Below are 16,964 nucleotides of genomic sequence, written 5' to 3' on the forward strand. Positions count from 1 at the left end.
TCAATAACGCAATTTCACAGACTTTTCTCTTTGATGTCATAAAGTAGAAGGTTCCACACAGCACTGTTTTAAATGTGTGCACCCAAAGTCCTTACAAGATAGTGTATAGTTTATATAATCATCAGTTTGTGGGTATATTCCAAGTATTGATGGTAGGAATAATAAATACATGCATTTGTAAGAACGTCTTATCTGAGTACTGGAATAGGTTGCCCAGGTCGTATTGTTGTGTATTCTACCTCCTTAGAGATATTATAAAAACATCTGAACATGTTCCTGAGCAACTGGGTCAAGGTGGCCCTGCTTGAGTGGAGGTGTTCCACAAGGTGACCTCCAGAGTTTCCTTCCAACCTCAACCACTCTGTGATTCTGTAATTCTATAAGACAGCCGGTCCAGTACTTCTTATTTCTGAAGTTCTAACTAATGGTGACAACGGTTTCTTTTGTCCTCTACAGCTATTTTCTTTAGTCTAATTCTCACAGACTTTTGCTTCCCACAGGTCTAGTTGATATATACACCTTTTTTTTCTGTCATGCAAAAAAATCACCTTGGAAGAATTCCAAAATGTAGAGCTATCTTTATGGTTGGGATACAGTTTGGGTTTTCCTCCCCTCCCCCCTCTGAGATTTAGAGATATTAAGTCTAATGAAAAGAAGCAATTGTATTTAAATATTCTCCACTCCTTTTCAGGGTGCGCAATGATTTTGATGTGCTTACAAATCGATTGATTGGCAGCCATGGCTATTGTACTCAGGTAAGTTAACTTGTGGTCTTGGGTATGACATGGTTTAGTGGCAGATAGGTGTGGTTGGACCCAATGATCTCAGAAGTCTTTTCCAACCTGGTGGTTCTATGACTCTACGATATGCTTCTGCATGCAGAGCTGTGAAATGACCTCTGGGAAGAGATGGCATTTCTTATTTTAAGTCAATTTTTCCCTGCAAAGTAAACATCTTCATCCTGTATTCATTTTTTAACTAGTGTTTTGGCATTGGTTTTGGAGCCTGTGCTTTTTGGCCTCGTTTTCTGGTCCACGTGTGTCTGTACCTGAGTATATATGTGCTCATACTCCTCTCATCTCCCTCTTTTGAACTCCTTAGCTGATTTTAGTTCTGATATCACTGAAACTGCTGAGTTTCCTTCCCTCTGAAAGGTGACTGAGGTTGCGCATCTGGTCATACAGCTTCTCTGTAAACGATTTTTGCCCAGCTAACGGAGCTGATACCAACTGAAGCTAAATAGTGCTTCCAACTAGAAACACTAACTTACTATATACATGTCTAAAAGACGTGTGATGCTTGAAAATAATGTCTGAATTGCTGTCTGACACATAGGGCCATAACTCTATGTAGTCTAAATTGCAGATCCTCTGTGTACCAAATGTCTCCTGTTGGCTGGCTCTGGGCCTGCAGAGGCATCCACTCAATTGGAAATGATTTGCCTTGGACACGTAGGTGGAATGTAGAACCCAAAATTCTGGGACACAGATTCCCCTAGTACTGGGACATAGGTAATTGTGTGGTCTGGATACAGTTGACACACAGTAAATGTACGGCCTTTTTGGCTGCAAAAGGCAAGTTTTGTGTTCCCCTCTGGTACTGTTGCTAGAAAACTTCTATACTGTGGTTATACAGTTATTCCTCAGGAAGGTGGTAGGACATCACTGGTGGATTGGAGATCCTAAAAACATCAGTAAAAAACTATGAACTTTGAGGAGTCCTTCAAGAGAGACGTGGGGCTATAAATGCCCACAATGTTTTCAAAATCATACATCAGGACCAAACTGGCAATACTGATGTTATTCATGTCTTCGGGCATGGTAATTTAGACTATTTTTTCTGGAGACTTTCTTCTTGTTATTCCTCCCTCGTGTTTCTCAACATATGTTATTTATTAATAGTTAGCTGGTCCATTGCTGTAGCACAGTCTGCTGCTGGATATTGTTATATCCTGTTACATCCCAGATGGCCTTTGTGGGATCTTATGCTAAGCAAAATGTCTTGGGTCTGTGTTCCATGAGCTTTACACACAGTCACATGCACGTATGTATGCACATCAACCCTCTCACATGTATTTAGCTTCTGACACACTCCTACTGCTAGTTCAATTGGAGAGGAAATCATCAACAATCTGCTATAGCAAGTGTGAGTATGTTAGTAACATGGACCAGATGTGGAGCCGTATGTGTGAATGTCTCATTGAATGAGACTGAAGTTCGTCCAGAAGTAATCAGTGAGGGAAAAAAAATCTTCCAACAAATCTTGTCCAACATACAAAACACATCACTGTACATATGCAGAAATATCAGATAGTACTGTGCAGGCTTTCAATTTATAGCATTCGTGCTGTAGCCTTCATTGTAGAGAAAAAAGGACATCAAAATTAAAAAAAAAAAACAACCCACAACACTAATATGAGAAGATTGAGAGTTGGATGTAAGAGTAAATTTATTGCCAGCAGTTTGCCACTGGAAAAATTAACTAATATTAACTAATATTTCCTCATGTTGCTTTGGAAGTAGACTTTTCCCAGTCTGCCTGGAAAAAACTTTATAAACAACCCTCACCCTCTATTTAAAGCCGCAACATCAATTGAGGGTCTGAGATGTGTAACTTCATCAATCCTGAATCATTCTTGTACTGATGTCTGGTGGAGACTAAACATTTAACTACTTTTGTTTGGGTTTTTTTAACATGTCACAAACAGGAACTGGTGAATTTGCTTTTGACTGGCAAAGCTGTGTCCAATGTTTTCAACAATGTGATAGAGCTGGACTCTGGAAATGGCAATATAACAATTTTGAAAGGTATCACAAGCCGCAGTGATATTGGTTTGCTGTCTCTCTTCGAGCATTATGATGTTTGTCAGGTATGTTTTCCATTCTTCTGATATTAACTAAAAAGGAAAGAATTAAATTTAAATTGGCTTGGAGTGAGCTTGATTCAGTTGCTCATTCAGAGGCATTTAGCACTGCTTCAGAAGGCCCAAGACAGAGTCTCGTCTCCATTCTGGATGCATGTTCTGTGTCACAACCTTCACCCCTTGGTAAATGACATAGGTGGTCTACAGCACCTCAGATCATACGTGTGTGATTTTCTAGCTGATCTCCTGAAACAGGAGTCAGCTTACAGACTAACTTACTTCTGTTTAAGGGGCTACTGCATAAATGTGTATACATGAAGTATGACCTGCTCAGTGCAGTCTGTGGAGCTGAAAGCTGTTCAGATGACTAAACAACACAATTGTGTACTCTAGGCTGAGATGAACAAGATCCCTTGGCTGTATTTCCTACATCTCCAGTAATTATACTGGGTTTTAGACACCCAGCATGCATGTGGACACCTACATTTTAGTCATGTAGACATAAGCAACTGAATCTGGAGCTGAAACTGTCCCTAAATATTCGGTTTTCCATAAGATCCCCAGATCGATTGAAGCCTTCACTCTATACTGTAATGGTGGTTATATTGTATTAGCAGGAAAAAAAAACCAGACAATTAAAATAGCTGTCAATATAATGGGGATGTTCCCTTTAGCATGCTTTTGAAGTGAGTATTTAATTGTAGCCATAAGGAAAATTAAAAGATAGATTAAAAATTTCAATGGAACAACAGCCATTAGTTCACCTCTGCAAAAAGTTGTATAAGGATTTCACTGTTTCTCCATCAACGGGTGTTGTCAAGATGTCCATCTTTCCTAAAAACATTCTGTCTTAAACACACAATCTTGAGTTTGATAGAAGGTTATTATTTTAAGTCCTTTTGCTTGTGTTAGGTGCTAGATTAGATAATTGTAGCAGTCCCATCTGGATTTGCAGTCATTGCCTCTGTAAAAATTTGTAAGGGATTAGCAAAAAATTTATTTGTACTGATCTAGTATAAATGCATGACTGAAAACAAAGTTCGATTTTAACTGTTTCCCATAGGGCTAAAGTCAGTTACATTTCTCTATTGATGACAAAATATATTTTTCTTATTTTCAGTTAACACAATCCTTTACGTTATTCACAAGATTATAATAAGGCTTAAATTCACTCAAGGCAGCATATCATTGTAGCCAAATCAGATTAATTCAGAATAAACTGGACTAAAAATAAATTAGCTTTTGTGTGTAGTTCAAGCTCTTATCCTTCGCTATAAACTATGTAGTATTTCAAACCTCAGAAAATGGTAGCACTGTAGAATTTTTTTCCATTCTCTGTTGAGGAAGATGGCTTCTAAGCAGCAAAATGGTAAGTGAGGTTGGTGCAGGTAAGAGCTATTTGTTTACCATCTGCCCTCTCAAAATAAAATAAAAAGTTACCCAGAGAATCAGACACCATCTTCCACTTATTCTGCAAATTATGTGGTGGAGGGGGGCTGTTATTTTGCTACTGTGCCTTTGCATGGGAGCTGGACACATGAGCAGTGATCTGTTTTCCAAGCCAGTGACTCTCAATCAGTTACAGACGTAGTTTCCCTTTTGTTTTTTTTTCCCAGTCTGTATTAGTTAAGCATCTGGTGCAAATTGTCTTGCTCTTTATTAACAACATCTGCAAGTGCTCTGTATTTCAGTTCATACGTCTCGGCGTATGTTGCAATATCTGCCTTAGGAATAGGACAGAAGTCAGGTTCTGGTGGACTTTGGCCTCAAGTCTGGGGAAAATCCACTGTGGCTTCAGCATTAGGGGTCAGATTCTGCTTTGTGTTACAAAATTGTAAGTTTAGAGCAATGTAGAAAAAAATCAACGTCGCTAATAGTTTGCAGTAGTGGAACTGAGAATAGAATCAGGCTGTAAGTCTTTCAAACTGACTCTTCTTTCTCTTGGTATTTCGGTAAGTAGGTTCAACATCCAATTACACTGTGGCCATGAGGATGGTAACTGAAATCAGTAATGGAAAAGGTCTGTCACTTTTGTTTGGTCTTTTCTTCTTGTTTCCAGGAGTAAGAAGGTCTTGAGTGTGATAGATGGTGAAACACAGACATTAGATTTGGAAAACTCCCTTTAGGTCATTTCCAGCCAATCTCTCAGTGGGTAATTCAGCATATTTTCATGCCCAGTTAGCAGGCTTTCACTTAAAAATCTGTATCTGTGAAGTTCCTGCCTTTCTGTTCAGATGGTCATTTAATAGTTGATAGTGATACATATAACTGTGATCTTTTTTTCTCATGTCTCTACTTTAAAATATGAGGAAGTGCAAATACAGATTATTTACAGTTGCCTGCAAGTGTGCAGATTTTAATATCTACTCCACTGCTTGTGCTTTGGATGTACTAATATTAAATCCAACTGTTCATTTAGTTAGTTTCCTCTGATTATTATTTTTCCTTCTAATCCAGTATGCACCCAAAACAATTGATCCCCATCCACTAGACTTTTGTAAGCTGATGTAACAGTTCCTCCCTTTTTCATCAGTCTATCCTGTCCAAAGCTTATTTTAATTGCTCTAATCTGGATTTGTTCCAATTTATTAATGCATTCATAAGGAGATATGCAAGATTCCACACTAGATGCAGGAAATCCACATAGGGAAAGATTCTTATACCATTTTATCTCCTTTGTCTGAAATGTGGAGCATTTGCATATATTCCACAATTTCCTTGACGTGCTTTCCAAGGTGAAAATATCCTGAGGGCATAAGAACTGAATTAATCCTTCTCTCAAACTTCCAACAGTAGCAAATCAAAAGAGAATGATCAGGCTTTTTTTTCTCCAGTAATTGCCTGAAGAATCCCTCTGTTGCTGATCCAGTAATGTCTTTCAGTGGATCATGCTGAATATGTTATCTTTGCTGATTGGAAAAATGTGTGCTTTATGTAATTTGTCTGGAGTTGTTAATGTCTAATCATCACTCTTAGCCCCAGTATCACCATGCTCAATCTCTCTTTTGTAAAGTAATTACTTGTTGCAAATTGTTTCACAATGACAGATGGATTCATTGAATCCAGTTCATATGCAAAGGTTTAGTTTCATAGTGAGATTCCCTATTGTAATGCAACAAAGCTAAAAGGCCAATTCTTTCACTTTTCCGTAGGCAAGTTACACATCTTTGGATTTCTTTTCTTTGTCCTAAGCTTATTTTTAAACTATATTAATTCCATCTGATCTTACTCATTTAACTAAGAGGCCTAAATTGACATTTTAGGTTTCCTGGGATTTCTTTAGAGCTTTTAAAGCAGTAGAAACATTTCCAAAAGCTGGCCAACCCATATAAAATTGGTGCAGGTTTTCCTGTTTGCTGGGCTGCAGCAAGCAGGAGTTGGGGCGAATTCTCATGGAAGCTGAGGTGCTTCTGCAGCAGGGACAAGAGCTCAGAGAAAGGGGTGAGGCACAGAAGTAAGCAGGACCAATCGTAGCAGTTGTGAATGAATGACAAAATCCCTGCTTTTTGGTCAGTCTTTGGCCTAAATGACATATTAAAATTTCAAGTGAAAGGAACTTTGAATGAGGAAGTGCTCTTTGCAAAACTTATTATAGTTTTAGAAGGAGAAACAGATGGAAAAGATGCTCCTCTTGTTTATATCAGAGAGTCTCTTCTAAGAGACTAACAGCGACAAAAGTGAAAAAACATCTGCATTCTCATCTGAAGCATTTAAAAGATACTACTATTACTATTGTTGCTCGTATTATTAATAATAACAATAACAATATCCATCATTTATGTGTCTCTTCCTGTGAATAGAACTGTGCTTTGCAAAAGAGGCAAATGTCATTTCCATTTTTTCTGAGAGGCAGCAGACGAGTAAAAGTCAAAGTGCTTATCCCATGAAGTCGTCTAGTAAGCTAGAGGCTGAACTGCAAAGAGAGGACAGGTCTTCTGAATCTCTCATTCTAAAGTTAGTATGGTACCACCTAATGAATTTGACTATCCTTCTGCAGTGCTTTTTAAAACCACTTTAGGTATGTGCTCCATCAAGTGATGGAATTATGCAAAGTTATTTGTCTCTTTTGAAGCCTGACTATGATTCTTCTTTGTCTTCACTGTTTCTTTCCTACTTTTAACCTGTTCTTCTATAGTAGGTCAACCTCCTGTCATCTGACCTCCCAAATTCACCCTGCTCTGATTGTTAATCATGTCCAAGCCTCTGCCTCATCTGTCATCATTTCAAGAGACTGATGCATTTTTTAGTTTTTGAATTTCTGAAAAGAAGGTGTACTCATTTTTCCTATTTCTCTTCAAAAAGAGAAAGAAAAAGAAACAAACAGAATTTATTCATTAAAATTCACAGATGGGAAATAATATCTTTGGACCTTTTGATCAAGTCAGCGCACCCTGTGCTATAACAAGACCTACTTGAATTATTGAACTGAACACACAAGCTCTGTCTTCTGGCACCTCACCTGTTTATTTGCCCTGTGGAAAGTCCTTCCTATAACCTTCGCTGGGAAGTGTGTCTGCTGAACAGGCACCTTTCTCAGTCTCATGGGCTGGATTCAAGCCAGGTCACTGGTGAGTGCCGCTGTGGGCAAAAACACGTGGTACATACAAGTTTGATTGAAACAAGGCTGACAAGGCACTGGCCATTTAAAATGTCTGTTCTTCCTTCCTTGTTTTCACATCTCGCTTTCTAGCCTGGGTTCTTCTACTTATCCACTGGCAGTTATTTTGCTAGAGGCCAGTCACTGTTCCTGGAATATTGGCATTGATTTCTTGTCAAATTCCTTCCAAATAAGATAGAATCACATATTTTTTACTTCAAACAATAAGGATAACAAACCCCACATGTTTAAAACAGAATAAAAGACCTAAGCATGCTTTGCAAACAGAAAAAAAGCAGAAAATGATGTCAAGTATTTTCCACATGTCTCTTTAGTTTATAAGTACCTGCATTTGAGTCTGGATTTATTGCATCTAATTTTAGGTCCTTTGTAGATTGAAAATGTTTCAGGTAAGAGTCCAGCCAACTCACTTTATAGCTGATGAAGGGGGGGAAGTCCGCATAACTGACAACACCCATCCCTTTTATGTTTGATTTTTCAGACAGCCAAAGCCTAGAGGCCAACCTAAGTTAGAGAGCCAAGAATTAGATGGCGAAGAGTTAGGTGGACTGAATCTTGACCTATCTTTGTCGTTGCAATGAAATAACTTCTTCAAATTAATTATAAACTCCTTCATGTGTACTGTGGGAACAGCAAAGTGCTGAAGTCTGAATAAGGGTCTCCCTCAACGTTCCTTCACTTGATAGGACATAGCAGAAAAGCAGTAGAATGGGACAAGGATAAAGAAAAGATCCTGAGGCTACCTGACGTGTATTAGCTGTGCCACAGCTGCTGTCTTCCTTTGTGTTCTGGCGTCATAAGAAAACTTTAGTTGAAAGCCAGTACTTTCCAGGAGTCTTTTCTTGGATTTGGTAGTACTTGGATTGAATGCACGTCTTTTATTCATCTTCTTTAATGTTTCCCTTTTGTCCTCCAGTGCATCATCAGAAAGATTTCCTTTTCTACAACAAAAAGTATTCGAAGTTGCAGAGAAAGTATCTAGGGCTCCTATATAGCAGTAGTCTTTTCTATTACAATTTTTAAATATCTGGCTAAAACATCTTCAATTTCTGCCTAACTTGGCATAGTCATTAAAATGTGCATACTCTGAATGTCACGCAGTGTGAACATTGATTTTATTTTTCTTAATCTGATTGAAATGAAGTACACATTGATGACAATGGCCTCACCCTCACAGTAGCCTTAACTATATGCAAATATATTTGATAAATAGTATGATCTTTAAGTTCCCTTCCAAACCAAACCAGTCTATGATTCTGGGATTCTGTGATATTAGTAGTATGACTGACCTGTTGTTTTAATAATGCTGGTAGAAAGGTGAAATGAGTCTGTGGTGTTCCTCATCACCCAAAGACTGTTGCAAGGGTATCTGTTTTTACCCCATTGACACTTCAGACTTAGCACTGTTGCAACATTATTTAGTATTAATTCAGTTAAGGTCTTTGCAAATAGGGGGAAAAAACGTTGACGAAACAACCAATAGGTTGTTAAAGCTTTTTGTAATTATCCTTTTGTCTATCAATCCTATCAGATTCAGTACAACTAGCGATTGTTCAGCTTGACAGAACCCAGACCTTTGTGGAATCACATGGGTCTCAGTACTGTGCTGTATGATTACTTTAGAAAATAAGTATCTATAACAGTTGCATTGAGGCAAACAAACTTAAAGCAAGAAATGACTGAAATTTGCATTGTAGCAGAATGCAATTTTAATTAAAGGTAAAGTCTGATAAGCAAAGAAGTAAAAATATATTAAGTGATAACAAAACACCTAGAAAAAAATGATACCACATTGGCCATATCCAGTGATCTCCTTTGGTTTTGATATCATCTTCCTTCTTCGAATCATGGCCACTGCATAGCAGTGGTAAATTTTGTGATTGAGTCCAAGAAGCACAGACCTTAGATTGTATTTTGTGTTTGTTTCTTTTGGTATACACATGGCAAAAGATAGCTTTGTTCAACGAGCTAATAAAATCTGAATGGTCAAGTGCCATACACTCCTTCTGGCAGATGTATTGGAATAATTCTCCAGTAGTAAGTATTTGTCTGTAGATTTATTTTCATCATTGTGTGAATGCACGCTAAGGTCAGATGTGGATAAAGACCACCCATAGTGTTGAAATTGAACCCTTTGAAGGTTCCTGCTTTTGAAAAGTTGACATTTTCCAAAGATCTGAATAGTGTCCCTGAAATTTATGAGTATTCTTAAGGTATTTGTAAGGGAGGGGATAAGGGCTAGTGAAGTCTCCATAGGAATTGAAAACATGTATCAGGACAAGACACCTAATTAATTCCATCTCTTACATTTTTATTTTTTAAGAAAAGATTAATGAGCAGGTTTGAAAACAAATATTTTAACAGTAAAGCATTATTACTTTTTAACGCACAATAATACTGCAAAAACCCTGTACAAAAGTAATGACATTTAATAAATAGATTCAATTCACGTATCCCTGATTTGCCTTTGGAAGTCACAGACAGCGTTACACAGTGCAGCATAAACAGCTGGAAAGAAGGGCCCCATTCCATGGCAAGTGTTTGTTAGATGGCATACACTCTGACAGAGTTCAAAGATTTTCTTGAGGATTCAGAACACTACGTGTTCATGCTTGCTGTTCCCTGTCCTGCTCCAAGGTCCTGTTACATTCCAAGATCAGTGCCACCAACCAGCCTGGCCGGGCAGTTGGAAGAAGCACTCACCGCTCATCAGCTGGACCAGTTAATGGAGACCATCCTTTTAGTCCACTCAACAGCTGATACGTGAAGAAGTGGGCCAAGGAATCTTCACAATCTGGATAGTTCTTATTTTGTCAGTAGCATGGTTCCATGTTATATTTTGTAGAAAAAAAATCTAGTTGTGTTTTGGGGAATGCTATGGGACAGGGAATTCCTTAGAGGAAGTCTAGACAAGGTAATGTGTTTGGGCGAAGGAAAGAATTTTAGCCTTATGGATAAAAACATTCCATGCCATTTGACCTTAAAGATGGAGAACAAATCTTGGGCCTGTTTTATGTGCTAGTGTAGGAATAACCTGAGGTATCTGGACAGCCAGAAGTCCCTGGAAGGTGATGATAGTGGGACAGACTAGTCAGTGGATTCGGGGGAAGCAAACCTGCAGGGACCAGCCAACAGCTGGGATGCAACTTGGTGTGTTAAAAGCAGCCGGTGATCCTCAACTAGTATAACTGGTGTTACTGAAATGAAGACTTTTCCCTTATTTTGAGTGATGAGGATTTGACCTGCTATGTTTTTATACTCTCCTTATTGTCTTAAAGTTCATCCCCTTGCCTTCTGCTGCGAGCATTGTAATTGAAAACTGTACATATTTGGAAGAAGGTTCCTACAGACCTTACTCATCTGAACAATTTGTCCAGACTTCAATAGGACTGTTCACGTGACTTAGAACTGGAGTCGATGTGTGCTTTGAAGCAGTTCTCTATCTCTCTAATCTTGTTTTGGCAAATGTTGTTTGATGCAGCTTGAGAGTTATGTTAGTGGACGTATGTAGGAAGAATACATTTTTAGGAGAAGACTGACTGTTCCTTTTTGGCTTTGATTTATCTGCATGCTAAAATATGCATGTTTTTGTAACTGAATCTTTTGATCTCTATCCCTCTAATTAGCTGTCTTTTGTTGCATCTGCATATTTCCCTTCTTGCTAACTCCTGTTATGAGTATTTTTGTAAGTTTATAAAAAAATTTTTATACTTTTAAGCCAAGAATTTACATAAAAAGCAAAACTGTTGTGTAAAAGGCTGTTTTAAATAGATATCAGCAAAGTAATGAGTCAGGGAACAGTTACTTAATTAGCTAAAGACATTATCTAACACTTGAAGAAATGCTTATTGGGGAAGATAACTGAATTTTACTCATGTAACACCTTAGGTATAAATTCTAAATCTCAATAATTAAAAAACCACACAGTCCTTATCACCGAGGATGCTGTTTAGACTCTTTATTACAATAACATATACCATGGCTTCTGCTTTACGTCAGGCATCTGCGCGCCTAAGGTGAAGAAATGAGGACTGTACTATAGAAGATGTATACACAAATCTATATCTGGAAAATATGTATGAGAATTTTTCTGTTAAAAGTCTTCCAGGTTCCATCAGTACCCACGGCATATGCTGAAGCATCATTTAATTCCAGTAGTGGTAAGGCTAGCAAAAGACAGAGATTGTTTCTGTAGATTATATCACTTTCCTATTACTGTGCAATACTCTTCAAAAGGAGTAGCGATGGTGCCCTTGTACTTGCTGCTGGTGAGGCTGCATCTCGAATACTGTGTTCAGTTTTGGGCCCCTCAGTACAAGAAGGATGTTGAGGGCCTGGAGCACGTCCAGAGAAAGGTAATGAAATTGGTGAAGGGTCTAGAGACGTATCTGTAGTGATAGGATGAGAGGAAATGGCCCCCAGTTGTGCTGGGGAGGGTTAGATTGGATATTTGGAAAAAATTCTTCAATGAAAGACTGATGAAGCATTGGAACAGGCTGCCCAGGGAAGTGGTGGAGTCACCATCCCTGGAGGTGTTCGAAAAGCATGTAGACGTGGCACTTTGTGGCATGATTTAGTAGCCACAGTGGTGTTGGGCTGATGGCTGGACTTGATGAAGTTACAGGTCTTTTCCAGCCTTCATGATTCTATGATTCTATGAAAATTTCCTGAGCTTTTAAACCCACAAAGTTTCTTTGGTCCATGTGTCTGTATTATGGAGACAGGAATTGATATTATATTTTTGTGCACATAGATTTGCACACTTGATTGACATTTCTTGTTTTGCAGACTGGTAGAATACCTTCCACACAACATCTGCTTAGCAAAGAATGCATTAAACTGGGGATGAAATAAAGATGGTTATACGCAGCTTCCTGCACATTGTAATTCTGTCTACTAGAAAAGTAATAAGCAGAGCTGAAAGCTGAAACTTTTAGTTTAGTTTTTAATTTCCATGAGCAATTTATCAAAGATACAAAAAAACCCAGTTCATTTGGGGGACAAAAAACATTGTTATTTTGAACTTAGAATACGGCTTTCAATGACAGGAATATAGCTAAAAATAAATATCTATTGTAGCTGAATATTAAAATCCCAGCTGAGAGAAATACAGTTTCTTTTCTACATTAAACAACCTAGTCATTATTTTTACTCCGTTATTTACTCCTGAAGGGGCTAAAATCATTAACTGATACTGCAACATTAAAGTAGCAGCATGCAATAGGAAGATGATATCTATCTTCTGAAGTCTCTTGCCTGGCTTCCAAGTACCGTTGCATAGGAGCATGATCTCCTATTGATCTTATGTAGTGTTCCTGACCTAAACTCACTGTGGTTTTATAGTTGTTGCAGAGGACAAGGTTCCTTTTGGTTATGATCATCTGGGATATGATCTTTTTGAAGTAAGGATACTACAGCTGGATTTCATTACCTGCGTGTAACTCAAGGCCAGATACTTGCTTTATACGTTCCACAATTAACCAGAGCTATCCTGATCTGCTTCATCAGCAGAATATAACCTTCATGAATGATTGTAGACTATAATATATGTCATCTTACACATTTCATGTTTTCCACAATGTACTCTTTCTCCCTGTCTCCCATAATTTTCTAATGTTTTGTATCTTTCGTTAGGTTGGTTGTTACTTGAAGACGCCTAAATACCCAATTTGGTTGGTATGCAGTGAAAGCCACTTCAGTGTGCTTTTTTGTTTGGAAAAGGATTTACTAGGTGACTGGAAAACAGAACGGAGATTTGATCTATATTATTATGATGGCTTGGCCAACCAGGATGAAGAAATACGGTTGACGGTTGGTATGTACAAATCAGTAATTCTGTATTTCATTTCTGGTGGTGGCAACAGGGTCACATCAGAAAGAAGAATCCAATATTACAAACAGTGATTATTTCAGGCATAAAAGATTTGTGTGCCTGTTTCCTAGTTTCTGTAATTCAGTTGGTGATTAATTTGGAATAGTGAAGTGGGACTTCACTAGGAAATTTTGAGGATAAGCTCTTGAAAGGGTTAAAAGTGAGCATGTGCTAGTTTATATAGACTGCAAATCATTCAGTGGCACTTTCTTCCAAACAACAGATTGTGATCCGGCCTATTCATGCTGCCAGGACTATGTTTAACTACTCCCAGTCTGCTTCACAACTCACATCATTTCTACAGACAGAAACTACAAGTCTCCTATTCTTCAGCCGTACAAGACTGTAGTAAAATGGGCAGAGAGGGTGAGGAAGCATGAAATCCTTGCCTCCAAAACCAGCTATTTCAGAAGATGGTAGGAATTTGCTAACAAAGTCTAATCTCTTAGCTGCTTGTAAGCATACCTGGAAACACAAGCATGCAAAAGACCTTCCAACTTGTAACACTCTTTCAGGAAACCAGGCCAAATTCTACAGCTGCTTTTACAGTAATTACATATTTTTCCAAGTAGAAGGCATGTGGACAGAAGCATTCTGATGCTTAGAAAGCTCTTATTTATTGCCATATTAAGATATTCTTGGCCACTAAAGCCCTATTTGCTAATAATATCCTATTTATCTTTTGTTTTCTTCCCTTCAATGTATTTATACAATCTAATCAAATTCCTCTCAGTCTTGAAGAGCCACTCTATTGCAGTCCACTCCTTAAAAATAAGTGCTATCATCAGGGCAGTGTTTGTTGCTTCTTACCATGGGATGATCCAGAACATCAGTATCAGGAATTCCTAGAGGGGCCCAAGTATTATTGGAGACCACTAATGAGCCATTATGGTTAGACTCGATCATCTCAGAGGTCTTTTCTAACCTAGTGATTCTATGATTATATACTCTTCAATGGTAGGATAAAAGAAGCCCTTTGAAACTTACAAAAAATCCTATGTACCTCTAAGTTTCTGAGGTTCTAGGAGAAAACATCCAGTACTTTTTATGTTTTATAATATTGTCTATTTCTTCTTACTCCAGCCCTTACAGTCATTCGGAGTTTTCTGCATGTATTTATACTAACAAGATCCACAAGCCAGGGAAAGGCAGGTCTTCTCTATGACACGAGGAAGTCAGCTTTATCAGAGACTGGCAGCTGTGAATGCAAGAGCGATTGCCTCCTGTCCTGTCTACATCAGTCTCAGTGAAGCAGACCAATATCCTTCACCCTGTCTTGGCATCATTTGTTGCTCACAACCTGCTTGTTGGCTGGATGACAGACAAAGAAAGAAGAAAAAGAAAAAACCCTAATCTGCTGCAGTTTAAAATGCTTTAGTCCAAAACAGGAAACAGCTGAGCAGACTGACATCCAAGCTGATGGCAGGATGTTTTCTCTCTGGGAAGTTCAGTGACTACTTTCACTGTTGACAGATCCAGTGTCTGAGACACTGACATCTCTGTTTTCCCCAGAACAGTGCAGTTACCTTTCTGTCCCAAAGGAATGCTCAGAGCTTGTGTGTACCTCTCTTATATCCAACACAATTCTGTCTTCTCCCTCCTGTGCACTGCTTTCTAGACAGTCGGGGACAATATTCTGTTCCAAAGTGAAGGAATCTTAACTCAGTTTGACCTGGACTTGGGATTTCCTATTCAAGGATAGGACTACTGCTGTCCTTAGTATTTGAGTAACAGAAATTGTTTTCTTAGTAATGACATCAATTACAAAATCCAAACCTCTTGACAGCCCTCCAGCATATTCTCTTACCTTCTAATCCATGTTTTCTTAGAAACCATCTCTATATTAGTAAACTAATGTGTACCAGGACATGAATCTGAACACTGTCCCATGATCATCCTTATTTTTAAGTAGTCAGCGTAATTCTGAGCAAGTTTCTGGCCCAAAACAACTAATACTGAGCCAAATCATGGAATCACCCCTGAGAGCATATTTTGCATTCAGTCACTTCCTTTCAGCCTTTAGCCTGTCATCACATGAACAGTCAGGAGGGCCGGAGATAAAAGGGTTCAGAAGATGACATAGCTGTGAGTGCCACACTGTCCACTCTAAGGTCAGCTATAATGGCCATGCTGTTTGCAAAGAGCTGAGGAGGAGGCTGAGGGGAGACCTTATTGCTCTCTACAACTACCTGAAAGGAGGTTGTGGAGAGGAGGGAGCTGGGCTCTTCTCCCAAGTGACAGGGAACAGGACAAGGGGGAATGGCCTCAAGCTCCACCAGGGGAGGTTCAGATTATATATCAGGAAAAGAATTTTCACGGAAAGGGTAATTGGGCACTGGAACAGGCTGCCCAGGGAGGTGGTTGAGTCACCTTCCCTGGAGGTGTTTAAGGGACGGGTGGACGAGGTGCTGAGGGGCATGGTTTAGGGAGTGTTAGGAATGTTTGGACTCCATGACCCAGTGGGTCCCTTCCAACCTGGTGATTCTATGATTCTATGTGAAGAACAGCATGACACCGTATTCGAGTGCAAGAAATGCTTACCTTTCAAGGTTTTTCAATCCAAAGTGGATATGTGCCTAATGTGGGCTAGGAGATTCACAGTGTGCGTAGCGGACCATCACTTCTGTGGGTGGAGTTCCTAGAAGCTACTGTAGTACTCTGTATGAATAGAAGTATACTCTAGCCACTAATAATATATGTCTCTGCAGACACAACTCAGATGTGCGCTGAAGATAAAGAAAATGATCTTACTCCTCCACTTGAGCATTGTATTAGGACAAAGTAAGTAGAACTTGCATTTTTTTAGTACAGATATTCTCATTTATTGAAACAAATAATACATGTAAGACTGGGTTGTGATAAAAAATATTGCAGCAAGTCATGTTGCAAAATTACTGCTTTAAAATCCTAAAGGATCTCAATAAACCAGGCTGTGAGCATATGTATTTCACATTTTGTTGTGTGTTATTGTAGTTAACATCAAACTAAGGCATTCAGTGCATTCTTAAAGGAACTTTCATTATATCACCAAGAACTGACTGAGCCAAATCCAGTTTGAGAGTGCAATTTGATTTCAATAGATCTGAATTTAGTTTCTCAAAACGAATTGGTCCCTGTTGCAATGAGAAAAGGAGAAAATTTCTTCTGCCTTCGTCAGCCCTTTCTAAAAATATAATGCTTTGGGTACTTGAGTACCATTCTTGAAGTATGAAGCTCTGTGCTCAATGGTCTCAGTTTGTTCAAATTTTCCACATGTCCATGGGCAGCACAGAGATTCTCAAGACCGCACATGTCATGTTAGAATTTGCATGGCCATTTTGAGGTCTATGTGGTATTAAATGAAGGATTTTAAGGAATTTATCCAGCTAATACTGAAGTTAATGAGAAGATTTTCAGTTTAGAGAGAAAGAAGAAAAAAAAAGGAAATTCAGCTAGGTAAAAAAATCAGTTTTATATCCACTCCATGAGCAAGATTTTGAAAGCTGCTATCTGAATATCTTTGGAGCAAGAAGTAAAAGCCTCATTGTCAAAGACCGTAACATTTGTTAAATCAGCAAACCATGCAGCTTCAAATTTCTCTTGTAATTTCCCTCCTTTCCTTGCCACAATTC

At 38.6% G+C, this 16,964-nt stretch overlaps 1 protein-coding gene across 1 annotated transcript in view; it reads left to right on the forward strand.

Annotated features, from left to right (window-relative positions):
- The window catches only part of MINDY4 (MINDY lysine 48 deubiquitinase 4), a 79,010-nt gene that overhangs the window by 54,670 nt on the left and 7,376 nt on the right, over positions 1-16,964 (forward strand). Inside the window, exons 14-17 of the mRNA XM_009558276.2 lie at positions 692-755; positions 2,708-2,869; positions 13,116-13,296; positions 16,062-16,134. Of these exons, the coding sequence (XP_009556571.2) occupies positions 692-755; positions 2,708-2,869; positions 13,116-13,296; positions 16,062-16,134 (480 nt within the window). The remainder of the gene's footprint in view (positions 1-691; positions 756-2,707; positions 2,870-13,115; positions 13,297-16,061; positions 16,135-16,964) is intronic.

The sequence above is a fragment of the Cuculus canorus genome, chromosome 2 (genome assembly GCF_017976375.1).
Source record: "Cuculus canorus isolate bCucCan1 chromosome 2, bCucCan1.pri, whole genome shotgun sequence".
NCBI lineage: Eukaryota > Metazoa > Chordata > Aves > Cuculiformes > Cuculidae > Cuculus > Cuculus canorus.